Source organism: Cottoperca gobio, chromosome 3 (assembly GCF_900634415.1).
Source record: "Cottoperca gobio chromosome 3, fCotGob3.1, whole genome shotgun sequence".
Taxonomy (NCBI): Eukaryota; Metazoa; Chordata; class Actinopteri; order Perciformes; family Bovichtidae; genus Cottoperca; species Cottoperca gobio.
In genome coordinates, this window is record NC_041357.1 from 22,816,899 (window position 1) to 22,838,638 (window position 21,740).

The 21,740-nt window shown below is 40.0% G+C and overlaps 2 protein-coding genes across 2 annotated transcripts in view; one reads left to right on the forward strand and one right to left on the reverse strand.

The window, feature by feature from the left end:
* Positions 1 to 567: 567 nt before the first annotated feature.
* rcn1 (reticulocalbin 1, EF-hand calcium binding domain) lies at positions 568 to 6,353 on the reverse strand. Its single transcript, XM_029428622.1, has 6 exons — positions 5,873 to 6,353; positions 4,848 to 5,041; positions 4,555 to 4,733; positions 2,758 to 2,818; positions 2,091 to 2,290; positions 568 to 1,947 (listed from the first exon to the last, which is right to left on the reverse strand). Exons 1-6 carry the CDS (start codon positions 6,094 to 6,096, stop codon positions 1,840 to 1,842), a joined length of 966 nt encoding a protein of 321 aa, XP_029284482.1. The 5' UTR covers positions 6,097 to 6,353; the 3' UTR covers positions 568 to 1,839.
* A 181-nt stretch (positions 6,354 to 6,534) lies between these two features.
* Positions 6,535 to 21,740, forward strand: part of pax6b (paired box 6b) — a 39,585-nt gene continuing 24,379 nt past the window's right edge. The window contains exon 1 of the mRNA XM_029456105.1: positions 6,535 to 6,683. The gene's annotated coding sequence lies outside the window, so the exon portion shown is untranslated. The remainder of the gene's footprint in view (positions 6,684 to 21,740) is intronic.

A 21,740-nucleotide genomic window follows, 5' to 3' on the forward strand; every position in this document is an offset into this window, starting at 1 on the left:
GCACAAAGACTGGAAACGGCGAGGCTGTAGTGTCTGCTGCACGTGTGGCAATGTCACGTTGACGACAAGACTCTAGGATGTTCCTGACCAAGAAAACTCCTAACACCTTGTAAAAAAAACTCTTAAAACAATACTGTAGCCCTAAATTCAGCTTTGTGTTATGTTATATCATAATTACAGAGTCCTCAGTCTTGACAGCTATGTCTTACAGATCCTACAGTGACATCAGAATGATCTAAATATTAATCATTTTAGATAACAGTTCAAATACTGGTCTTAAGCAGCGTCCTACTTTCTCTATTTCCCTACTATTAAAGAACATGGGAACAGGTGAACACTTATCTGTTCACTCCCGGTCTGCAGTAATCCCCCCTATAACACAAAACTTTTATCACCCTTTCTGTCCTCCAGACTGATTCACTGAGCTACTTTCTCACCATTCTTAAGCTGCCTATCATATTACTGCGGTGTCTGAACTCGATCCCTGAACAGCAAAAGTCAAGAGAAAATAAATGCAAATTCGATGATGATGATGATGCTTTGAAGATTAACACACAAAATACACAATACTTTTTAAAAATGTTTTATTGTGACACAATTAATGAGCATGTGCAATGTTGACTGATGTGTTTGTGCCCATGTGTGATGTGGACTATAAATGCGACTGAGGTTTTGGACAACAAATCACAACAGAAAAAGATGAAAAGGAGAAAAAGGGTTTGGAGTGAACTTAATTTTGACTACAATTCTGCTCATAGTTTGATCTTTTCACAAGTTGCATTGTTCTACACCTGTCATACAACCTATCCATTAAACAATATAGAAAATGTGATTTAAAAAAAAAGGTCAAAAGATGAATTTCTGATGTTCTAAAACACTAACCTTATATATTACATATACACAATGCCAAATGCAGTGGGGGGAAAAGTTGGTACATCAGATACAGAACGATGACCTTGGAGTGATGTAACAGGAAGCAAGGAGTCTTGTGGAGTTTTGTATCAAACCAATACAGTACTTCAAAACGACCTTAATTAAATTAGACAGTTAATAAACAGTAAAACTCAAATGTAACATCAGTAAAAGTCAATACAAATCTAACATGGAGCAAACTGTTGGCCTGAAGTATACAAATAAATACAATTCAAACTAAGTATATGAAGGAAATCTTTCACAGGCTACACTAAAACCAAACACGTGCAAAAACCATGCCATTAAACATTAGTTAATCAACAGTTCTTAAAGCACTTAACTAATAAAATTTTAAAAAATCATTAAACTCATATGGCCAGGAAAACTGTAAACAAAGAAACATAATTTGTGATCTCTAGTTCTCAAAGCTAAAGCTCAGAAGAGATTTCATCAATAAATAAAATCAGAATAAATTTTCTGCGCTGTAGTTTCACATTAACATTGCTATCAAAAATCTGTTCTTGTATCCGACAATTCACCTAAAGCTCCGCATTCAGCTTTGACAGATTTTATTAGAAACTATCTACACAGATCTCTGAGGCAGCGAAGCCGGCGATGCGGCTGGAAGGCACCGTCGATGGAAAGCGAGTCCACTGGATCTGGCTCTGCTCCTGAATGTCAGAAGCGTCGATATAAAACCGAGATGGACCCTTAGCGTTAGTGGTAGGACCGACCCTTGTCCCTCCTCTTGTTTGGTATCTATAGTGTTAGTTTATAAGCCAACACTCTAACATCTTTCCCACTATTACGTGGAAAGGATGGAGTGGTGGTTGTGGTCGTGGGAGGAGGTGCAAAAGTCTGTGATTCTGTCTTTAAAAGACTAAGCTTTTCACCGACCCTCCTCACGTCAGAAGCTGCACTGAGAGCTCAGAGCTCGTCATGGTTCTTGGTTAGGTCCTCTCCGTAGTTGGTGGCCTGGCTTCCCACAAACATGTTCCAGTTTTCGAGGATCTCCTGTTTGGTCAGCATCTGGTCCTGAGGAGGAAGGACAATGGAATGGCAAGATAAGTAAGCCTTATTCTAACAATATCCATAAAGTTGTATCTGTGTAGAATTCTAGGGTAAAGACCTTATATGCACAAGAGAAGAAGGAATATAGTTTAAGCATGTTGACGCACCTTGTCCTGGTCAGACTCATACACCAGATGTCTGGCCTCAGCTTGGGCATGGTCGTAGTCTTGTGGCATAATCCAGTGGCGGATTTCGTCCTGGTCCATTTTACCATCTTTGTTTAAGTCTCGGAAGTCAGAGAACTGTTCCCTCTCGGTCTTGACCCAGTCTGGCTCCGGACCCCCTTCCTCATGAGCAAACATGTCGGCTGAAACAGTCAAAGACAATAGAATTAAAAAAACGTCAATGTTTGCCGGTAAAAATAAATGTTTACACCTCAAATCTTATCTTCTGTGACCCCTACTTAAATGGAAAACACAGTGGGCAGACATATTTCCCTTCATCAGGGCGACACAAAACATCCAGAAAGTAGTCACCTGGAGTGAACAAAACTCTAATATAATATATCTAATATATAGAGATGTATCTATATATCTAATATATATATCTCACATATACGCTGCTTAAAAGTGGGGATAAATCAAATAAAGGTAAAACATGTTTTGCCATCATTGCTTTTCTGTGTAGAAGATGAATGTTCACCATATTAACAGTAATCTCATTTATCAGTTATTGCAACTCATTTTAACGTGGTTTCATTGCATTGGATAGCACATTGCTGAGCTTAATTCATTAATTTGACATATTTCATTTAAATGTATTGCTTAAACTTACCAATATACTCATCTTCGTCCACGTGTCCGTCACTGTTCTTGTCAATGTCCTCCAGGGTTTCCTGCATCCAGAATGAGTTTATGATGTTATTAAAAAGGGAGACACAGGGGTCAACAATAGTGGAACTTTCCCTTTGAGTAATAAAAGAGAAACATGTCACCCCAGGCAGGACGAGTGAAGGTATGAGGGTCCGCTTGCAGCTGATCTGACAGACTGACACTACAATAACAACCCTCCACATTAAAAGTTGATTTATACACTAAAGCCCTGGTAGATGCTTTTCTCTCTCCAATCCTGGAGTTGACAGTGTACATTTAGTTACATAAAGGCTTGCCGTGTGAGCTGATTATTAGTTAACAACCACACACACACACACACACACACACACACACACACACACACACACACACATACACACACGTAAACTAACTGCAATGCATCTGGGCATAACACATGCACGCCGCTACACAGATTTAAATCACTGTATGCATCCTTACCTGCAGGTGAAATACCCTCTCTGAAACCTGCTGAATGATTAATAGCCATGTAGCCTCTGTAGTCTAATAGCTGACTAATAATAAACAAGAACATCCATCCATTTGCTATATCTGCTTAACCTGTGAACGGTTGCATGTAAACAAGAAGGGTTATGTTTATTAAAAATATAAAACCTATAGACCACTATAGACCTCAGTAAGCACTGACAGTGTGATAGATGTCCCGTTGCTTGAGGAAAAAAGAGGCAGCTCAACGCTATAGATACAGAAAGAATGATGAAGAGTTAAATATCGAAATATAAGATTAAATAATGGTGCACAATGTACACACAATGTACGACCACTAGCTCATGAGTATTGAGAGATTTTGGCTAGAAGAAACTATGGTTCTTCATAATACCTAGGGGACATTGAGGAGGCTATACAAGGAAGAATGAAGCCAGCCAGTGTTTCTTTCAACATTTAAACAGAGTGCTCCTCCGTTATGTGAATGAGTGTGTAGGTGCACCCTCAGTGAGATGACTTCATGTTCCTGCCTGAACCCGCACTACAAGCTCCATTAGCGATCCACCCTGCTAGCATGCAATCATGTCCCGTGTCTAAATCTGTAAAGTGTCTCTTTCTTTTCTTTCCTCATATGACTACATAAACCATCAATTACTCATTTTTGCATGGTTGTGTGAAAGATCTGCGTTATAAAATAGGCGTCTAACCTCTTACTATTGTGAGAAACAGGCTGAGCTTCAGCCAGATTCACCACAATCAGTGACGACGCCACCGGCTGAACAGCTGGTTACATTCGATGATGTCATGAAAATGAGAGATTAATAATTAACTCTGTCAAATGGGTAGTACAATTTTTTTATGAACAGAGCAGCATAGTGCTCCACTGCTAACATTTCCCATGCAACTGTTCCATGAAGCCAAATTTATATTTAAAGATTGAGTCCTAAATGGGACAGTCGATCCATCCCACTGGACCTGTTCCAAAAAAATAAAGAAACTCAAATCATTTCCTGGCCCAGTTAAAATTTCATTAAGGAGTCATCCGAATGTAGCACATTCATCCATGAGCCCCATCAGATTAAAGACATGGAATAGAAACTCAAATCTGGCCCTGTAATTAAATAATATCTCTTAGTGGACAGACAAATTACAGAACTCTAAATTTAGGGAATTGTATTTTCCCCTACATGCAAATCTGAAAGTTTAACACTGTGCTCAGCCACAGCCAAACTAGTATTACTACCCTGCCCCTTTATAATCATATTTAATTACCATGTGGTTACAGAGGGCTTACCAGAACCACAGTATCCCTCATGTGTTCAAACTCCTCAGGGTGGAGAAAGGATGTGAACTCTTCTCTGTCTGCTGCCAGGTCCCCGTCCAGATCAGCTGTTTTAAACCTCCTCTCATCACGCGGGAGCATCTTCTTGAAGCTGAACTGGTCTGTTGCTTCCTCAAACTCCTCCGGGTTGGCTAAAGAGGGGGATTAAAAAAAAAATCAGGTTACTGTCACGCGTATAAATAGCTACTTTAATACCGTACCGTATGTCAAATATTAAATTACATAGCGTGCCATAACACACATACCGAGATAGTATCCGTAAGTGGCTTGCTTGTACTCATCCCATGAAATCTTGTTGTCTTTGTTCAGGTCATAGTCTGTCCACACCTTCGCCACGTTCTCATAAACGTAACGCTTCTGTACGCGTTTAATCCAAGCGTTGAGTTCTGCTGTGGTGATGTAGCCATCGACGTTGCCGTCTATCCGGTCCACTATTTTACTGTAAGGCAAGAGAATAAAGACAGGGAGCATTTGTTGTGAGTTATTATATCCTTTGAATGTTTAAACATGATGGTAAAGATCCAAGGATTGACAATCACAAAAGTGAAGTTTTTGGAGACAGGAGACAAAACAAATAGAGAAGTATTTGGAAGGACCACTTTTACTATAAAAAGGGAAGTGGCTTTGATGAAACTACTCTAGTAGGGAGGAGCAGGAAAACCCACTTTCGTAAAGAATGCAGTGTAGCTGAGTGTATTTCTAGACCTGGGTTGCCACGTTGTGATGTTACAGGGGTCCTCCCACTCCCAACACCACAGGAAAGAGCTTTCGTTTAGCCAACGTGTGTTACATGGTGCCAACTTGTCACCCAGGCAGTGGCGGAAAAAAAACCACGTAGCACATGAAGTGTATATACTGCAGTTAGTGACAGCATCTTAAATGAAGACTGCCTAGTGCCACACAACTTTACTCAAACTTCACCACCTACAAATGGTTCTTTAATGACGATGCATAATTAAGATTTCGCCTGAGCAATTAACTCTATATAGGAGTGTGTGCGAATAGAGCCGGTGGAGCAATAATGCACTGTTTAATCTGGCCTCGTAGATTTGCTAGCATGCACATCTTTCTCAGGCACATGTACTTATGTATGTATGTGTTGTTAAATATTTTATGTCCTTAGCCTGAACAGTTACACGCAACAGACTCCAGCAGGAGAGAAGTGCGTGTGCGTGATTTACAAAAACAAAGGCTCAGATGGGCCTGTGACAATAACACACAGACTGACATCAGAATCAGCTTATGTGTCAGAGTAATGATATGTCCTTACCCGAGCCTGTCCATGCTCTCCTCCGGGGTGAGCTGGTCAAATGTCTTGGCCTCGTCTTTCCCAAGAAAGGCCTCATGGTCGTATTGAAAGCTTTTATTGTCTTCGTGAGCTTTCCTGCTCAGTTCTGGGTCCTGATAAAGAACTCTCTCTTTCCTTAACGTCGGCTTACCGTGCACCACAACAGTGCACAGAAGCACAGCACACACGAAGCTGAGGACCTCCATCAGTCAGGGATGAAGCTGGAGGCTCTTTCTTAACAGGCCTGTGACACTACTATGCACAATAAGCAAGCGGCTGTGTAGCCACTTTCACTGCTTGTACCGACAAACACGAACCTTTTCTTCCTCTCTTCTGCAGCGGTGTGCAACAATGTTGCAGCTGCGCACTAACAAAACCTTCAGAGAGCACCTGAGCCTGCAGACAGGTCCACTGGAAATACCTACAGTCCTCACTCAAACGGTTTTGGTCAATCGTGTTCCCCTTTTCCTGAGGGAGGGAACACAACCAAACCGCCTTACGTACAGCCAATCACAGTGTCCGTTTCAGGCAAGCCCGAGCCTCCTCCGCTGACAGGAACCCTGCCATTGGTCCCCGAGATGTCGGTAACACTAGAAGGATTCAGGCGCCACGTTGCACGCTGACGTGCAAACTCAACTCACTATGGAGTCAGGATGGGTCAGTCTGAAACCAGAAAGGAGGGAAAATACGAAAGTGTTACAGCTCTGCTTCAGTATCATGGTTATGTTCCCACTCCTACCAACATGCACCCGCCATGACGGTGTGTCTGTGTGTAAATGTGTCAAGCATACAGGTATGTGCAGTATAAATGGGTTTTAAGCCCCCATTGATTTAATTACTCACTGTCAACCACAAACATGCAACCATGTAGAGTCTTGTCTCTGCTGTAGTTTTTAATGTAACAAACAAAGCAGGAAGCTGTTAAAAAAACATGAACACAAGAAAGGCCTGTGCACATGTTCAGTCATTTTGTTTGTGTGTTTGAGGGGCTGTTGTGAGTCTTTTACTACTAATACTGAGTACATACGTATGTTAAGGATATACTACAATACTAGTATGCACTCGTCAGCACATTGCACCATCTAAAGAATGATACAAATGTAGACTAATGTTTGGTTGCAGAACACAAACTCTTTCATCACTCTATCATCTGAGAGTTTTTCTCTTATAGAAAGTAATAACTTCTAAAGCTTTTGAGTTTTGAGACTTGCAGTCTGGTTAGTTGGTTTCATAGAAGTTGCCAACCTGTAGTATTTTAGTTTAGGAAATGATTAGGCGGGAAAGAGTCAGAAAAGTGGGCGATGTATTTTTTCTTTTTGATTTTGATTAAGGGATGCTAGTCTGTTTTTTTTTTTTGGGAAGAGCAGAGAAGGTTCGGTTAGATTTCTATTGTATTTTACTTTTTCATTGTGAAATGTGTCATGAAAAGCAGGGCCTGCACCTATTTCACTCTGTTTGAAAGTCACCTGGCCTGTAAAAGCCACGTCAGCTGTATAGAGGTTACTGGCACCGTGAGAGTCAACGCAGCTTTCGCTATTTCTTCTGCACGTCAACGAGCACTGTAATTTACAGACGGCAATAAACGTGTGTTTTGATATTTTTGTCTCCAACATGTCTGATCATGCAACTTGAACATCATACGATTTAATTATGACATACAGTAAGACATATGATCCCAAACATAACACATTACTACATCATCTGATCTAATTCATATTTATTTTATATTATTTGAAGTCAGGGAGTGAGGGCAAAAATAACATATTGTGAGTGATGTTTAAGACCAGAACCAACAGAGCTTGCTCAGTTCTGTCATTTAGTGGAAGTCATAATCATTTATTTAGCAAGAGTGGCTGAAGTCATCACCATTTTGTTATGTTTACCATATATCCTGTTTTAAAAGATACTGGGGGAAAGGTTTTGCAGTATTTCTAAGTAAAAGCAAGCATCCAAAGAAAATCTTTGCCTAATAATGGTCTTACAAAGCTCCTGAAGGGTCACAGTGGGATTGTGTTTTTTGGAAATACTTTTGTATTCCCTCACAATATGTTTTGCATCCATAGGAACTGTTATTGTTGTGGTCCAGTCCAGTTACAATATGCTACACGTTTATGGAAACACTCTGCAGATAATACACAAAGGAGAGATGTTGTGACACTTTACATGATGAATGTATTGCTTATTACTCCTTTGAAAAGGTAGCCTGCTGCTGCTCTGCCTGGGTGTGGTGGTTGGAGCTGTATTGTGACCACTTGTTAGTGCTGTTATTATCATTAACCAAGAAAACATTCTTAAGTCACACAGGATTTGATCCCACGGTGCTTCTATCAGATATGACAGATGTGTTACCAACACACCACAGGACAGGAGTTCAAGAAAACAGCAGCTTCATTAACGCTCAGCCAGCTCAACCATGTCAATTCACTGCACACAAACAACGCCTGCATCCCCTTAAAGACTCGCAGTCACAGCCATGTTACAGCCACAATATGTGACAACAATGGTCAAAGCTATGTCATCCCATCACTATTGTGATAATCACAGCTGTAGTCTGTCAGATCAGCCCACAGCTGAGAGCTATAGTTTAACTAGCTATGTTAGTTTTCTATCAACGCCGGAGGGTCTTGTTTTTTCTAAAATACAATATAAGATTCAGCTCCCCTCCTCACCTTCTACAATCCCTTAGTTTAGACACTCAACCACACACATCCTGTTCAATGTCAAAGATGGCACAATAAAGTCAATAACTCCTTTCCGCTGTGGTGTTTGATATGAAGAGAGCATAGATTTATACACACATGACATCTATTGCACGTCTGTCCGACCTGGGACAAGGATCCCTCCGCAGTCACTCTCCATGAGGTTTCCTTCCATTTTTTCCCTCCTTAATTGTGGGGTTTCTTTTGGGGAGTTTTTCCTTATCTGCTGCAAGGGTCTAAGGGCAGAGGGTGTCGTATGCTATGATATTGGGCTATATAAATCAAATTATATTTGGTTTGAAGTTACATGACTGAGCGAAATCACGTTACCAACAAACCAATACAACAAATACTAAAAAGAACAACAATTGCTTTCTTTGCTGTTGTATCCAACTCAGCCAGGATGATAAGCTTCCTCAGTCTCTATTAAGCCATCATTTAAAAACAATTGCAAGCAGTTTTTAATGTGCAAATCTAACTTATTCCACTTCCTGTCACCATGAAGTCTCTTTGTCAATGTCATTATGAAATTCAGTGTTTCTGTTATTACTTTCAGTCGCTGCCAACTTGTGTTGCAGGTGAGGTATAGAGGTTTTAAATTTGGGATAAGGAGAACATTGGTAGTGGATCATATTCAATATTTGTCGATACTATTGGGAGGTATTGGGAGAGAAAAGATGTTATCGGTTCATCCGGGTGTTAAACCTAGACAAGCACGAGTCAGCAACACTAGCTCTAGTCTGTTGCAGTTTGTATGTTAGTGTCACAGTGTGGAGGTGTCCTGCTTTTGTTAACTTCATGCTTGCGACATAATGTTTTGAGAAAGGGGGGTTGCGATCATATCTACATGAAGATGACTAGAAGAATCACATTACTCAGACGCATCTCAACATGCTGTAATGTGGAAGAGCAGACTCTGTACCCTGGAAACAACTTGCCGTGCCTAATCCTCTTCGTGGGCAGGAGAAACATGTACTTTGCCATTCATCAGTAGCATAATAAGCCAGCACATGGCACTTTGCTGTTTTGCATAAACAGTACACCCCAGTTTATGATTATAAAAGGACCCTGGGGCTAACTAGTCTCTTTATTCAATTAATGAATAGTTAATGTATTTAAATTAGTCCTGCCTGGTCAATTTGAATCAGTGTGTTGTGCAGACATGAAGAAATACAAATGTGTTTTTCCCAGTGAGATACATCTCTGAAATGTACTTTATAAAGTTTATGTTGATTTACACTTTTTTTTTTATATATATATTCGGGGCTATATTAAAAATAAAAATACTTATTGATATTAAACATGCATCTCACAAGCTTGATCTAAGACAAAAATACCTCTTATAAAACATTAGAAATGTTTAAAATTAAGCAATGGCGCTTAACTCGCTGTAATTAAAATATATACCATTTGATCGTCTTAATCCCAAATTATAGTGGATGCTTTTGAGGCTATGTGTTGAAGGTTACTGGGAAGTTAAGATTAATCTCAAACAGTAGTAGCGTGGCTGAACAAGTGCAGGCATTAACATGTTGGAGAGAGAAAGTAGTTGGGAAGAGTGGCTTTCAACATGAATATTTCACTGAGGAATAGAAAGGGGAGGGGGGGGGGGGGGTTGCAGCTACAGGGGTGTTCAGTTAACCATGAGATTACACACACTGCAGAAGGCATTTGGTTAATGTAATTAAGAAAACCCTATGGTGGGAGACACAGAGCATTAATGTCCGGGATATACTGCTCTGTTGTGGCCTTTTCCTGCCCCAACGCTCACAGCCACAAACTGTATTTATCTGATTCACAATTTTTTTTTTGTGCAATGAAAGCTTTGTAGTTTGTTTATGCGTGAAAAATTAATCTGAACATGTGAATATTTAAGTGCGTATGAATATCTGAGATCTTACACTAATTTATGGAAGTGAATTTGACTTCCCAAAAAAATTCAAAGCTTTAAAAAAAGTTTAAACCTTAGTAAGAAATGCGTCTCATGTGAGGATTGATGTAGGATATATATAAAGAAAAATAATCAGTCTCTTCTTAAATCTTTTTGAACAAATGTACCTTCTGGGTGATGATGATGCCAGAATGCCAGATGCCAGTTTGTTGCTCGGGCATCTGACCGATTGAGTGTGCTTTACAAGAGTCAGCTGCAACTCATGGCAAGAAAAGGCTAAGTTCATGGTCCTATTTGCTTCAAGGTTAGCCCTTTGCAGCTTTAAACCAGAGAGCAGAAAGGAACATTTATAACATGATTTTAATGTTAAATGAGAAAATGTATTGATTCACAATGTGAGGATTTGATGCTTTTCTTAATCATATATGATAGTGACCTGAATATCTTGTGGATTTGTCTGTATATAACAAGACATTTGAATACTTCTCCTTGGGCTATGGTCAATTATAACATCCATTTTTACCATTTTCTGATTTTTTATAAAGCAAACAATGAATCGATTCATTCAGAAAACACTTGACAGAATAATCTATAATGAAAGTAATTGTTAGCTTGCAGCCATAGAATAAAATATTCCTAAAATGTATCTTAGATGCTTCAATTCCCACAAGTTGTTGATTAAAATATGTAATATATAAGCATATTAGACTAAAACAATCACTGGCTGACCAACAAACAATGAAGCTTATCGTAACCATGTGCTGATTTACCCAGAGCCAGCCTACCTGCTGTGCATCATCCTTGTAGGTGAGAGAATGTTGCACATGTATTGTTGTTGTGAACTTTTGAAACTGCCATGTCATTATTTCTTAAATTACTCTTCTGCTTTATTTTCTTTAGGCAACTTAATTCTCTGAAATTAATTCCCTTTTTTTTTTTTTTTACAAATTGTTTGGTGTTGCGGTGTGTCCTTGGGATTTCCCGGTGTTGTTCATAATGAATATGAGTTGTGTGTCACCTTCTACAACAGTTTTGTGTCAGGTTTTAGGTCGGTGGAGAAGGTGAAGTAGAATATTGATTTGACCGAACAATAACAGGGAATATAGAGTCTCTCATCACACAATTACTCTCCACAATTTCCCTCTCCCTTGTGAATTTTCATAGTTATAATAACTCACCGCCCCTACTATTCTGGATAGATTAATAAACTTCTCATTGCTGCCACATAGGAGAAAAGAAACCTTTGCTCTGTTTAATGACAACTGTAAAGTGGAGGCAATCATGGGATGCCTCCCATGACATTTCCCCGTTCCTGTCCGCTCCACTTATCTTAGACAAATGGCCGTGCCAGGCCACTATCGAGATGAAGCGTTTTCCCCGAGTCATTACGTCTGTCACCGGGGCCATTTCCATATTGAAAAATCTGAAACAATAAACGACGCCTGAGCCTTTAATAACTGTGAAGGAATCATATTTGGAAAATTGCATTGAAGCAATAACCTTTTCTCCCTGTAATTAGATGACAGAGAGGTCCTGGTTTTAATTAAGTCAGCAATTTATAGTCGCACAGCCATACCTCAGCGTGCTGATTAGTATAGAAGGGATCACAGAACAACGTTGCCTCAATTTGAACAGATTTGATCTAGTAATTACTGTGTTATATGGCAAAGGCCACAGCAAGTCTCAGACTCAAGACTCTGTTGATGCAGTGCTCCGTGAAGCATGGCCCTTCCCATCGTTACTCGAGCTGCAAATATGTGGCGAGCAAGTGTCTGTCTGAATAGGTCTTCAAAGAGGTCATCAACAGAGGACATAATGTTTGAGGAGGCATATTAAGGTGGGATTGTGAATGTGAGGCCCTTTGTGTGTGTGTGTGTGTGTGTGTGTGTGTGTGTGTGTGTGTGTGTGTGTGTGTGTGTGTGTGTGTGTGTGTGTGTGTGTGTGTGTGTGTGTGTGTGTGTGTGTGTGTGTGTGTGTGTGTGTGAGGGGGGGGGGGATTTGTTTGGGAGCAGCATCATTTTATGCAGCATCTTAATTGATCCCATTGGTCACTGTTAAACATTAACATTTGCACGAGGGGGCAGAACAGTTAAGGATGCTGTTTTAGTGCAGTGTTAATAAACATGGCAATTTACTGTCAATTTATGTCCTGACAGGTCGTAATGAAGACCATGAAAAGAAGATTAGCTGGAGCTGTTACAGCAGACCGTCTGGGGACCGTCATCATGAGACTGTGGGATCAGCGCTTGTTGTGTGAGCTGGCACCCCTCTGGCTTCCTGTAGCCGTCCACATGATTGACATTAATGGTCCAATTTTCGGAAAGAATAGTAAATTTGTGTTCTCTCTTTTGAGAATATGACATTTATCACATTATACAGACATGCATCTATAGGCGATCAGAACAATAGCACATGGCAGCCCCCTTGACACATCATTAGTGACATCAAACAGATGCTTGTGATCAGTGCCGCTAAATTCATTAGCTTCTCCAGCTAACCACAACAGTGTGGTAAAGGCCTGTATTGCATTTAAGGAAGAAGTGCAAAAAAAATGTGTTTCCTTGTTTGATATTTGGTGCTCACTTGCAATTCTATATGTTGTTTTGTGTGGTTTACAGCATCTGCATGTAGCTACAGTCATCCTTAATGGGGAGTAGGGCATACAAAACCATGTCCTGCAAAAAACTCAAAGATTTCACACTACTATGACATGTTATGGGGGGTAGGATGTTTTTTAAAATGGAACAGGAAGTGCACACACCTGGTAGAGACCAGAAGCACAGTGCATGTAGGCTTCTCATGTAGACTTCTCCCAATCTAAGCATTGCAAATCCCAGAGGCCTAATGGGAGAATGGGGTTAATTAATCCCAGAGGACATCTCAGATTGAGGAGAGGGGCTCCTCAGCCCTCTAGATCTCCCCCCAATAAAGGTCATACTTCACAATAAGACAAATGCATGTACTTCTCATCCTCTCCCTCAAAACATCTAATTTGATCTCCTTCCTTCCATCAGCATAATTATATTGCCTGAGAACAAATCCTGGAACACACTGGGACATTAAGTGCTAATACTAAACGCCGTCCTCAGGCTTTGAATCATACATAGTTCTGTGACAAAGTGGCCTCAGAGGCGATGGAGTCTGGTGCTAAATGTCCGCCACTGGCTTAACATTTGTGTGCTGATGTTACATGCTGAAGACTGTCTCTAGGCTGACTGTGGCCTGTGATTTATGGGTCATCATTTGGGTGACATTTTCCTCTGGTCCAACATTCTAGTCAGTTGTCGTTACGATACTTTCTTTACACCTTCTCTGCACTGTGGCATGTTTGAGGGAAACTGTGCTCAAGTGTGCGCACGTGCAACAAACGCCGTTTCCAGCCTTTGTGCTGTCGCTGCAGGGTTGTTCTGTGACAGAGGACACTATGTAGCTAAGTGTAGCCACAAAGACCTTAATCATATGTGATGTGAAGAGGTTTTTGTCCATACTCTAATGACCCTAATTCTTCTCAGAGCAATGCATCAAGTAATCAAACTCGGATCAATGCAAAATTGGCACGATAATTAAAACGGTAATCGAGAAACTGAAAATCTGTACTTTCTCTGTAACACACCTTTTTCCACACTGTAGGTTATCGACAACACCTGCAAACTCTTTCTCCGTATTGTCGAACTTGATTCCCTACTCCTCCATGCAGCAGATAGGATGGTGGTGGAGCAGTTTTGGCTGCAGTAAGAGTGTCTCCCCTGGGCTGCAACGCAGCTCCTGTCCCCTTCTCTCCCTGCAGCTGGAGCTACCAGAGCCAGATGCTACGTAGCTCCACCACCCTCTGTCCCCCCTTTCTCTCTTCCAGGAGGATGGTGCCCAGAGAGGAGGATGACAAACGCCTCTGCCTCCTCTTACTGACGGATTTGGACGACCTGACTCCAGCCCCACACTGTTCCAACCGCCAGCACAAGATGTTGACTTAATGGAAGGGGGTTGGCTGTGGATTGGCCCATATGCGTTTGTATTGGGAAAATATGGCAGGGCAGTGTGTCTGTGTATCTGTGTATTCAATAGGATTGTGTTTGTGTGTGTGTGTGTGTGTGTGTGTCTGTGTGTGTCTTCACCTAGCCCAGACTGCCTACATCCATCATGCCATGGCGCTCTGGCAGAGAGTGGGACTCAGACAGCTTCACTAACACACGGTCAGTTAAATTGCCTGTTAAATTGTCCTGGTCCGCAGCTATCTTAGGTGTAGATAAAAACACTGCACTTAAAGCCTGCACTTAAAGGCAGGATTGTCAAGTAAATGCCAACCTCCCTCCATGCATAGAAAGAGACGGAGAGGGAGAGAGGGAGAGAGGGAGAGACAGATCCTCTAAGGGAAACACATTTCCATTACAAGACAAAATACTGCGAGACATACACACAGTGTGTCTATTGTAGATGCCACATCTGTTCGCTTATTTAAGTTATTTCCAAAGCTGAAATATATATATATGTACAGTATATAAATATTAAATCCTTAATATTGTCATCAAATGAATCAGTTCATACTCAGTAATTATTGTATATATGTCTAAAACACTTTTTTTCACTTTGAAAGATTCTCAAAATGATCCAAGGAAGAAGCCGATATGTTGTCCATATCGGCTTCAGGCTCACCTGATCAATCGGTTAGATTATGCATGAGCAGCTAAACTATAACACCTCTTCATCAAGCTTCACTGTGCCCCCTTTACGATTAAAACAACGGTCTCAATCCAATACCTTTGACATTTCTTTCCATGCAATCAGATGGAAAATTAAGCCTCATTCTTTTAACATTACTGTGATATTTTGGATAATTGCCTACATTCTGCTGGTATACCTGGAGCAGAGAGCTTTAGAGAACTGTTCTCCTGTAAACGTAAGAAAACGGTGGTTTGGTTAACGCCTCTGCGGGTTTGTCATGAAAAGAACTGCTACAAATAAAAGTGAAAATCTATTATACATTCACAGAAACATTGATTTGTATATCTCACATACATTTAGATTTGAAAGATTTGTCATCTTTTTTTTTTAGATTGGTCAAATCTAGATGTATAAAGTTTGTTATACTCTCCATCAGTGAATAAAAGTTAGCAGTGAATTAAAAATCACACTTAATGCTCTGAAATGTTTTTGCTTTGGTTCTTGATTTGGCCCAAAACTCAAAATGGCAACCTTTGTGTGTATTCAAATGAATTTTTAAAGTACTTTTAAAGTTAAATTAATTATTTACACTGGTTATATATTAATGCTTTCTAAAATTACTTTATTATTTAATGGATCATGAGATTTGTGATTCATGTACATAGCCAATGGGTGATAACATGACACTAGAATTTAAACAGTCACAGTCTATTGACACACATTTTCTCTATTACGCTCCAGATAATCATAATACATTCATAAATACTTACTGTAAATAGAGATACTCTTTTTATATCACTGGCATATAGAGCAGTATTAGAACTGTGATAAGTTGATGGATGGACGTAGTCTGCCAACATAAACTCTGTGATATGAGGTCATCTCTATTGACACACCAGGGAACTACATACATACATTAACTGCATCAATGAACAATGTGTGACAATGACTTTAAAAACATAAATATGCGTCAGCAGCCATTAAGATGTTAATGTTTGCATAAAACCATAAAAATATTTTTATTTAACAGCTCCAAAGTGTAACATACAGAAAACCTGATATACTTTTATATTCACATTTGTTCGTCATGATCTATGATGTGAAAACCACCTATTTGACAAAAATATATCGTTTATTTTTTATTAAATCAGGAAACTGAATTAAGTTAATGACTTGAGAAGATTACAGTAATGAATGCTTTATTAATACCAGCAGGACATTTCACTGTTACAGCATCTTGCAGCAAAAATATAGATTATAATTAGTAAAAAACACTTCAGACCCCCTGTCCCTCTTTCAAGTGATGTCAAACATAAATAAACATAACTTACAAATAAACAAACACATTTTAATTTCATTATATACTCTAATTAATGTAAAAACTCAGAGCATAAGAGGTAGTGGACTCAAACAGTGAAAGTAATCATTCAGCAAACCAGTTCACCTGAATACAAACAGTACCAGGTCACCTTTCTTCAGCAGAGCGCAAATGAACACAGCAGCATGTTTTGATATTTAACTCTTCAACATCGTCGCTCAGAGTATTTATGTGTAGATCTCCAGTTGGACGCTAGGGGGCAGAAAAGCTCCACAAGTGGCGACGATGGAGAGCAAAGTGTGGCGAAGAACTGCTGCAGCACACAGGCCAAGTTTTCTTCCATCTGTTATCATCTGAACATGGTTTTGTAAGATTTTGGTTTGCATTAAGAGCTGCAGATATACTCCATTTGAACTTGTTTTTATTGCTTTTATTGTTTTAAAATGACCAGTTAATTGAAAGCACAGCCCTCCCATTAAGTATACGATGTGTCACCTATGTGTGATATTCAGGTGAAATCTTAAATGTTAGTAGAATTGGCTACATAGGATTATCCTACAATAAAACTTAACAATATAACCATACATTAGGTTACTGTATGTCAAAGTTATAGTTGTTAGTGGCACCTCCTATATGTTATGAGTATAAGGAACATTTTGTCGCTGATTTTTCTTGCATGCGTGCTTATAGGAGAAAGCTAGAGTAATGATGAAGTCTTCCATTGTGTTTTTACTTTGGGTCTACCTGACATTATTCTCCCGCTGCTTCTCCCTGGTCTGAATCTTGACTCGTTTTCAAGTTTGCCATTTGTTAAGGGAGATGTGACGAGGTCGAGAAGCCAAAGTTCAGCCTTCTTGCAGGCCCTCTCCAGTGGTGGCTGAGCAGCCAGGGAACTTTGCGGGGGATTTTGGCTAAACGTCCGCCCATCTGCTGGCCCATCTGAAGAGGGGCAAATCTTTAACTTCCACAATGCAACTTATGGAGGAAGTCTCTTAGCGTGTGAGAGCGCGCGCGCGTGCGTGCGTGCATAGGAGAGACAGGAGATGAGTGGAGACTGATTGAAGCGAATGTGATGAATATTCATAACCACACATGACACAGTTTTATTGTATTTTTGTATAACGTGGTCTGCGTGATTGATTCCAGGTGCACTTTTACGCACAACATATGCAAAACAATCCCATAAATCCCCATTTTATTTCAGGTTTGGATTAGCAATTAAGATGATTTGCCGCTTTATTATTGTAGTACCTATACTGAAACCTGTCTTTTACCTTGGATCATTCATGTGCGATCAATTTATTATATCAGAATAAGTTCTTTTTAAGAGATCATTTCTGTAATTTGGAATCTAATTTAATTCTTAAATCGTCCTGATAGTTTGGGTTAAGAATCATAACCTCAGATAAATTCATTACTTTTTTTAATTTATTTTTTTAAAGTTCAAAATATTTTAATTTAAAATCCAAACGCGACTCCTTTTAAGTGGAATAATATGTGTGATACCAACTTTTACGCGCGTGTTCAACTGCACTCATGTATTTGATGATCATATATTGATGATAATGTTCAGCCCTCGTCCTGTTTGGATCCTCAGAAGACCGGCTAGAGTGCGAAGGCATTAAACTAAAGGAAGGTTACCGGAGGCTCTCACTTGCAACAAAAGCCCAGAGCTGTCCTCAAATCAATACATGTCAAAGAAATATTAAAACAAACCCCCAGACTCTTGTCAGTAAATGAAATAGAGTTTACTCCCCTTTTATAGTCTGACATATGTTTGATAGTATCCAAACCTGGTGCAAATTACATAAAAAATAATTGTTTTCCTGTTTATATTTCCGTGTTGTGATGCATTATGATGATCTGCAACCGCCAATCAGAGTTTAACCATCATTATTTATTGAATATTACATCTATGCATAAACGACTGTGCGCGTCATGGTTTGTGAGCTTCCCTTTTCTGCACCAACGCAGGAGGAGGGTTGCATCTGTTAGGGTCCAATGTTAGTCTTAATTACTGGCCTTCATGTTCTCCATGGCCCTCAACCGTCTTTAATTAAAACCTTGATTAGAGGGGAGGAGGTCTCGGGCAAGACTATTACCAGATGGGTTTCCAGCAATAATAATAAAGACTTTATCCGCTGCCGCTGCTGCTGTCTGTGTGCCATAAAGCGCAGAGCTCGCTGCCCGTCCATATCAAAGCACAGCGAGCAGAAAGAGGCTGTTAATTACGCCGGTAATTACTTGTCTAATTACGGTTCGTTTGTGATTAGATTTAGAAACGTTTCGTGGTCTATACAGAGGCTTTATGTTTCCAGTACGCAGGCTTAACACTGTATAGGCTGAAATGTGGTGTGTATCCACAGCGGGGTGCTGCTGAATAACCGGCCTATAAGAGATGGAGTGAATAAGATCAATAGTGAAGCACTGACCCGAAAGTTATCTTTATTTTTCTCACAGAAATCCTCAATAATCTATATGTTCAAGGTACAACAAAGTGCCTCCAGAGTGAGTCACAAACATATTCGCTTTCCTTTCTCGCCTTTTTGTCTGCATTATGTCTTGCACATTTTTTTCTAACCCTTCCCTTCAGAGTTTGGAAGCCTTTAGTGAGCTTTCTTAAAAGCAGTGACGAGGTCAGCTTATGTCACATTTTAACGACGAGCTTTTTCAGGTCCTTTGAGAGCCTCTGGATCTCCATCTAAGTCACATTTCCAGTGCTAAAAGAACATTTGATGGGGGAAAAAACTCAAAAATCAATGATGCATCCTGACGTATTCCGCAGAATTGCATATTAGCGATTTAAGATTCGCCACATTATGAATATATCTTGCCAATTGTCTGAAAGTCATTATGAGCGCGCAGAGTCACGCCGCCGCCTTTATATTCAAGACAGAGAAACTTGCAAATAACAATCAGTTCAATTATCCTCAAAATATTTACTCCAGGATAGCATTTGTCATCCAGACACAGAAGGAGGGAGGGGACAAGAAGTGATTTCTTGCTACACTATGTGCGTCCATTTTCCAGACGGTTTGTCGTCGTTATTGCCTGATTTAGTGTGTGTTGTTTTACATAGCCCAGTTATCTGTGTGAGTTCACGTACAGCGTTGTGCCGCTGCATCCATTTATACATATCACACAGATCTGTGTTGAGTTTGTCACATTTAGTGTTTTATGTTCTGTCTCCTCTCTTGCTTGGAGCTATAGGCTTGTTTGTAGAAGGTCCCACTGGCCTGTGCGCAATACAGGCATTACATGCGCATTTATTCGGACATTTTAACATTTCTTTTTTTTTGTTTGTACAATTTTAAGCAGAAAAATAGTGTCTATCCGATCCATCTATAAATTGTGCAGCTGGGTGCTTCAATATGTGACCATGTGTGCAGCGCTGCCGACAGTATAATTACCTCTCCTCCTCGGATCATCTCTCGCTGCTCCTCCTGCAGCAGGTGCTCCGGCCTCTCCGACCCTGCACAGAAAAGTGCCAGAGGCCAGGTGATGACATTAGTGAAATTATGTCTATTTTTACGCGCACATTCCGCCCCCTCAATCAGGAAAGAAAGGAACAGGGGCCGAATAAGATCTTTACAAATGCCATCCCATCACCTGTCACTCACCGTGCTTGTTGAATCGTGGGGAGGTGAGGCTCTATGCAAAGTAATGAGTTGTTACCTTCATTTGTTGGAGGAGAGATCCGGAATACTCCCTTTTTTTTAGGCTGATACATAACCTATATTATTTTTAATTAATCATCATACTGAATGAAGTATTGCAGGAAAAACAATCTGTGGGGAAACACACGTTTTTCTTTTTCTAATTTTTAATCTGTCATAATTTCGTGCTTAGTTTCCCCAGCTCATTTAAACGCAACGTTTGCCAGATTTATTTATTTATCCTCTAAAAAAACATGCTGATTCCAGTCATTCTGACAGAAAGCATCATAACACACATAGCAACATGAAAGTGAGCAGATCATCATGGGTGTTCATAAAATGGAACAGCTGTATATGATAGGAGTTTATTAAATAAATTAACGAATAGATATGATCAAATGGCTGGTAGAAAGTCTCTAATACAGCCCACAGCACTGCTAAATGGTCTAGTTATAGCCCAGCATCAGCCCTGCCCTTGGGATTATGTATCATGACCATAACTACCATACCGTGTGTTGGCTATATCGCACACCACGAATTACACAGGAGAATGCACAACCTCGGCGCTCAACGTTATTCGCAAAAATCAGTCAGATCACAGTCCTTACAGGAGTGATGGGGAAACAGTGCAGAGGTTGTGACAGGTGACAAGAGTTACATTTCATATACACATTTACACGTGATAATAAGTCATCAGAGTTGTGTTCCAGTTCCAGGATTTGAACACCAGAACTTGACATAATTTACTGAATGCATATATAAGTTTAGCTAAAGAGGTAAATAGGCTGCATACATGTTGGAGCAAGAACATATTATTTGTGTGTCTTATCACTGCTTAGAAGACACTAAGAATGATATTAAATCTTTAAGGTTCTTATTATGACATCTTTTGTGTCCTCCTAAAATGAAAATATAATGTGCTCATCAGGCTACATAACGTGCATACGTCAGCATAAAACAAACCTATTCATTCTGATATATGGCACATCTGATTTGTTTTGTTCTATTGACCAATTAACATGTTATTTTGAATGTAAATATGTTTTCAAGTTGTTGCTGTTGCTCTGAAAAATACCTTTTTTTAAAAGAAATTGTGACTAAACTGACCAGATGTTGGAAAGTCAATTTTGCTTTAATTACTTGTTCATCAACCTTAGTGTAATTGCTCGTTGAAAGTAACAGCACAAAGTCCAAGGTCGAGATGGCCTGTTAACTACAAATCATAGGTGTTATATAGATACAATCCTGTTTGGTGGTGCTGAATCCAGGCCAACACCCTTTAGCTGATGCGTAATTTACCTCGCCGTGCGTAATTAACTGCGTCGCCGCCAGACCCCGGTATGTGTAACACTTTATTTTGAACGGTGCAATACGTTTCCATTAAACGTTATTAAAGCAGAGGGAGTGACGAGCTCTCATTTGTCTTGTCAGGACATCTGACAACCTCGTTAGCTCCCATTTTCCCCTGTCAGCTCACAGCGCGACACGGACACTGACTTTAGCCACTCCTGGCAAGCGAGTGATAAATGCGCCTACTCAGCCCTGCGCAAAACAGCAGCATTATTGTTGCCAGCACGAAGCATCAGAATCAATCACAGGCAAGTCTGCGTGGCAGGTGTCAGTCTTC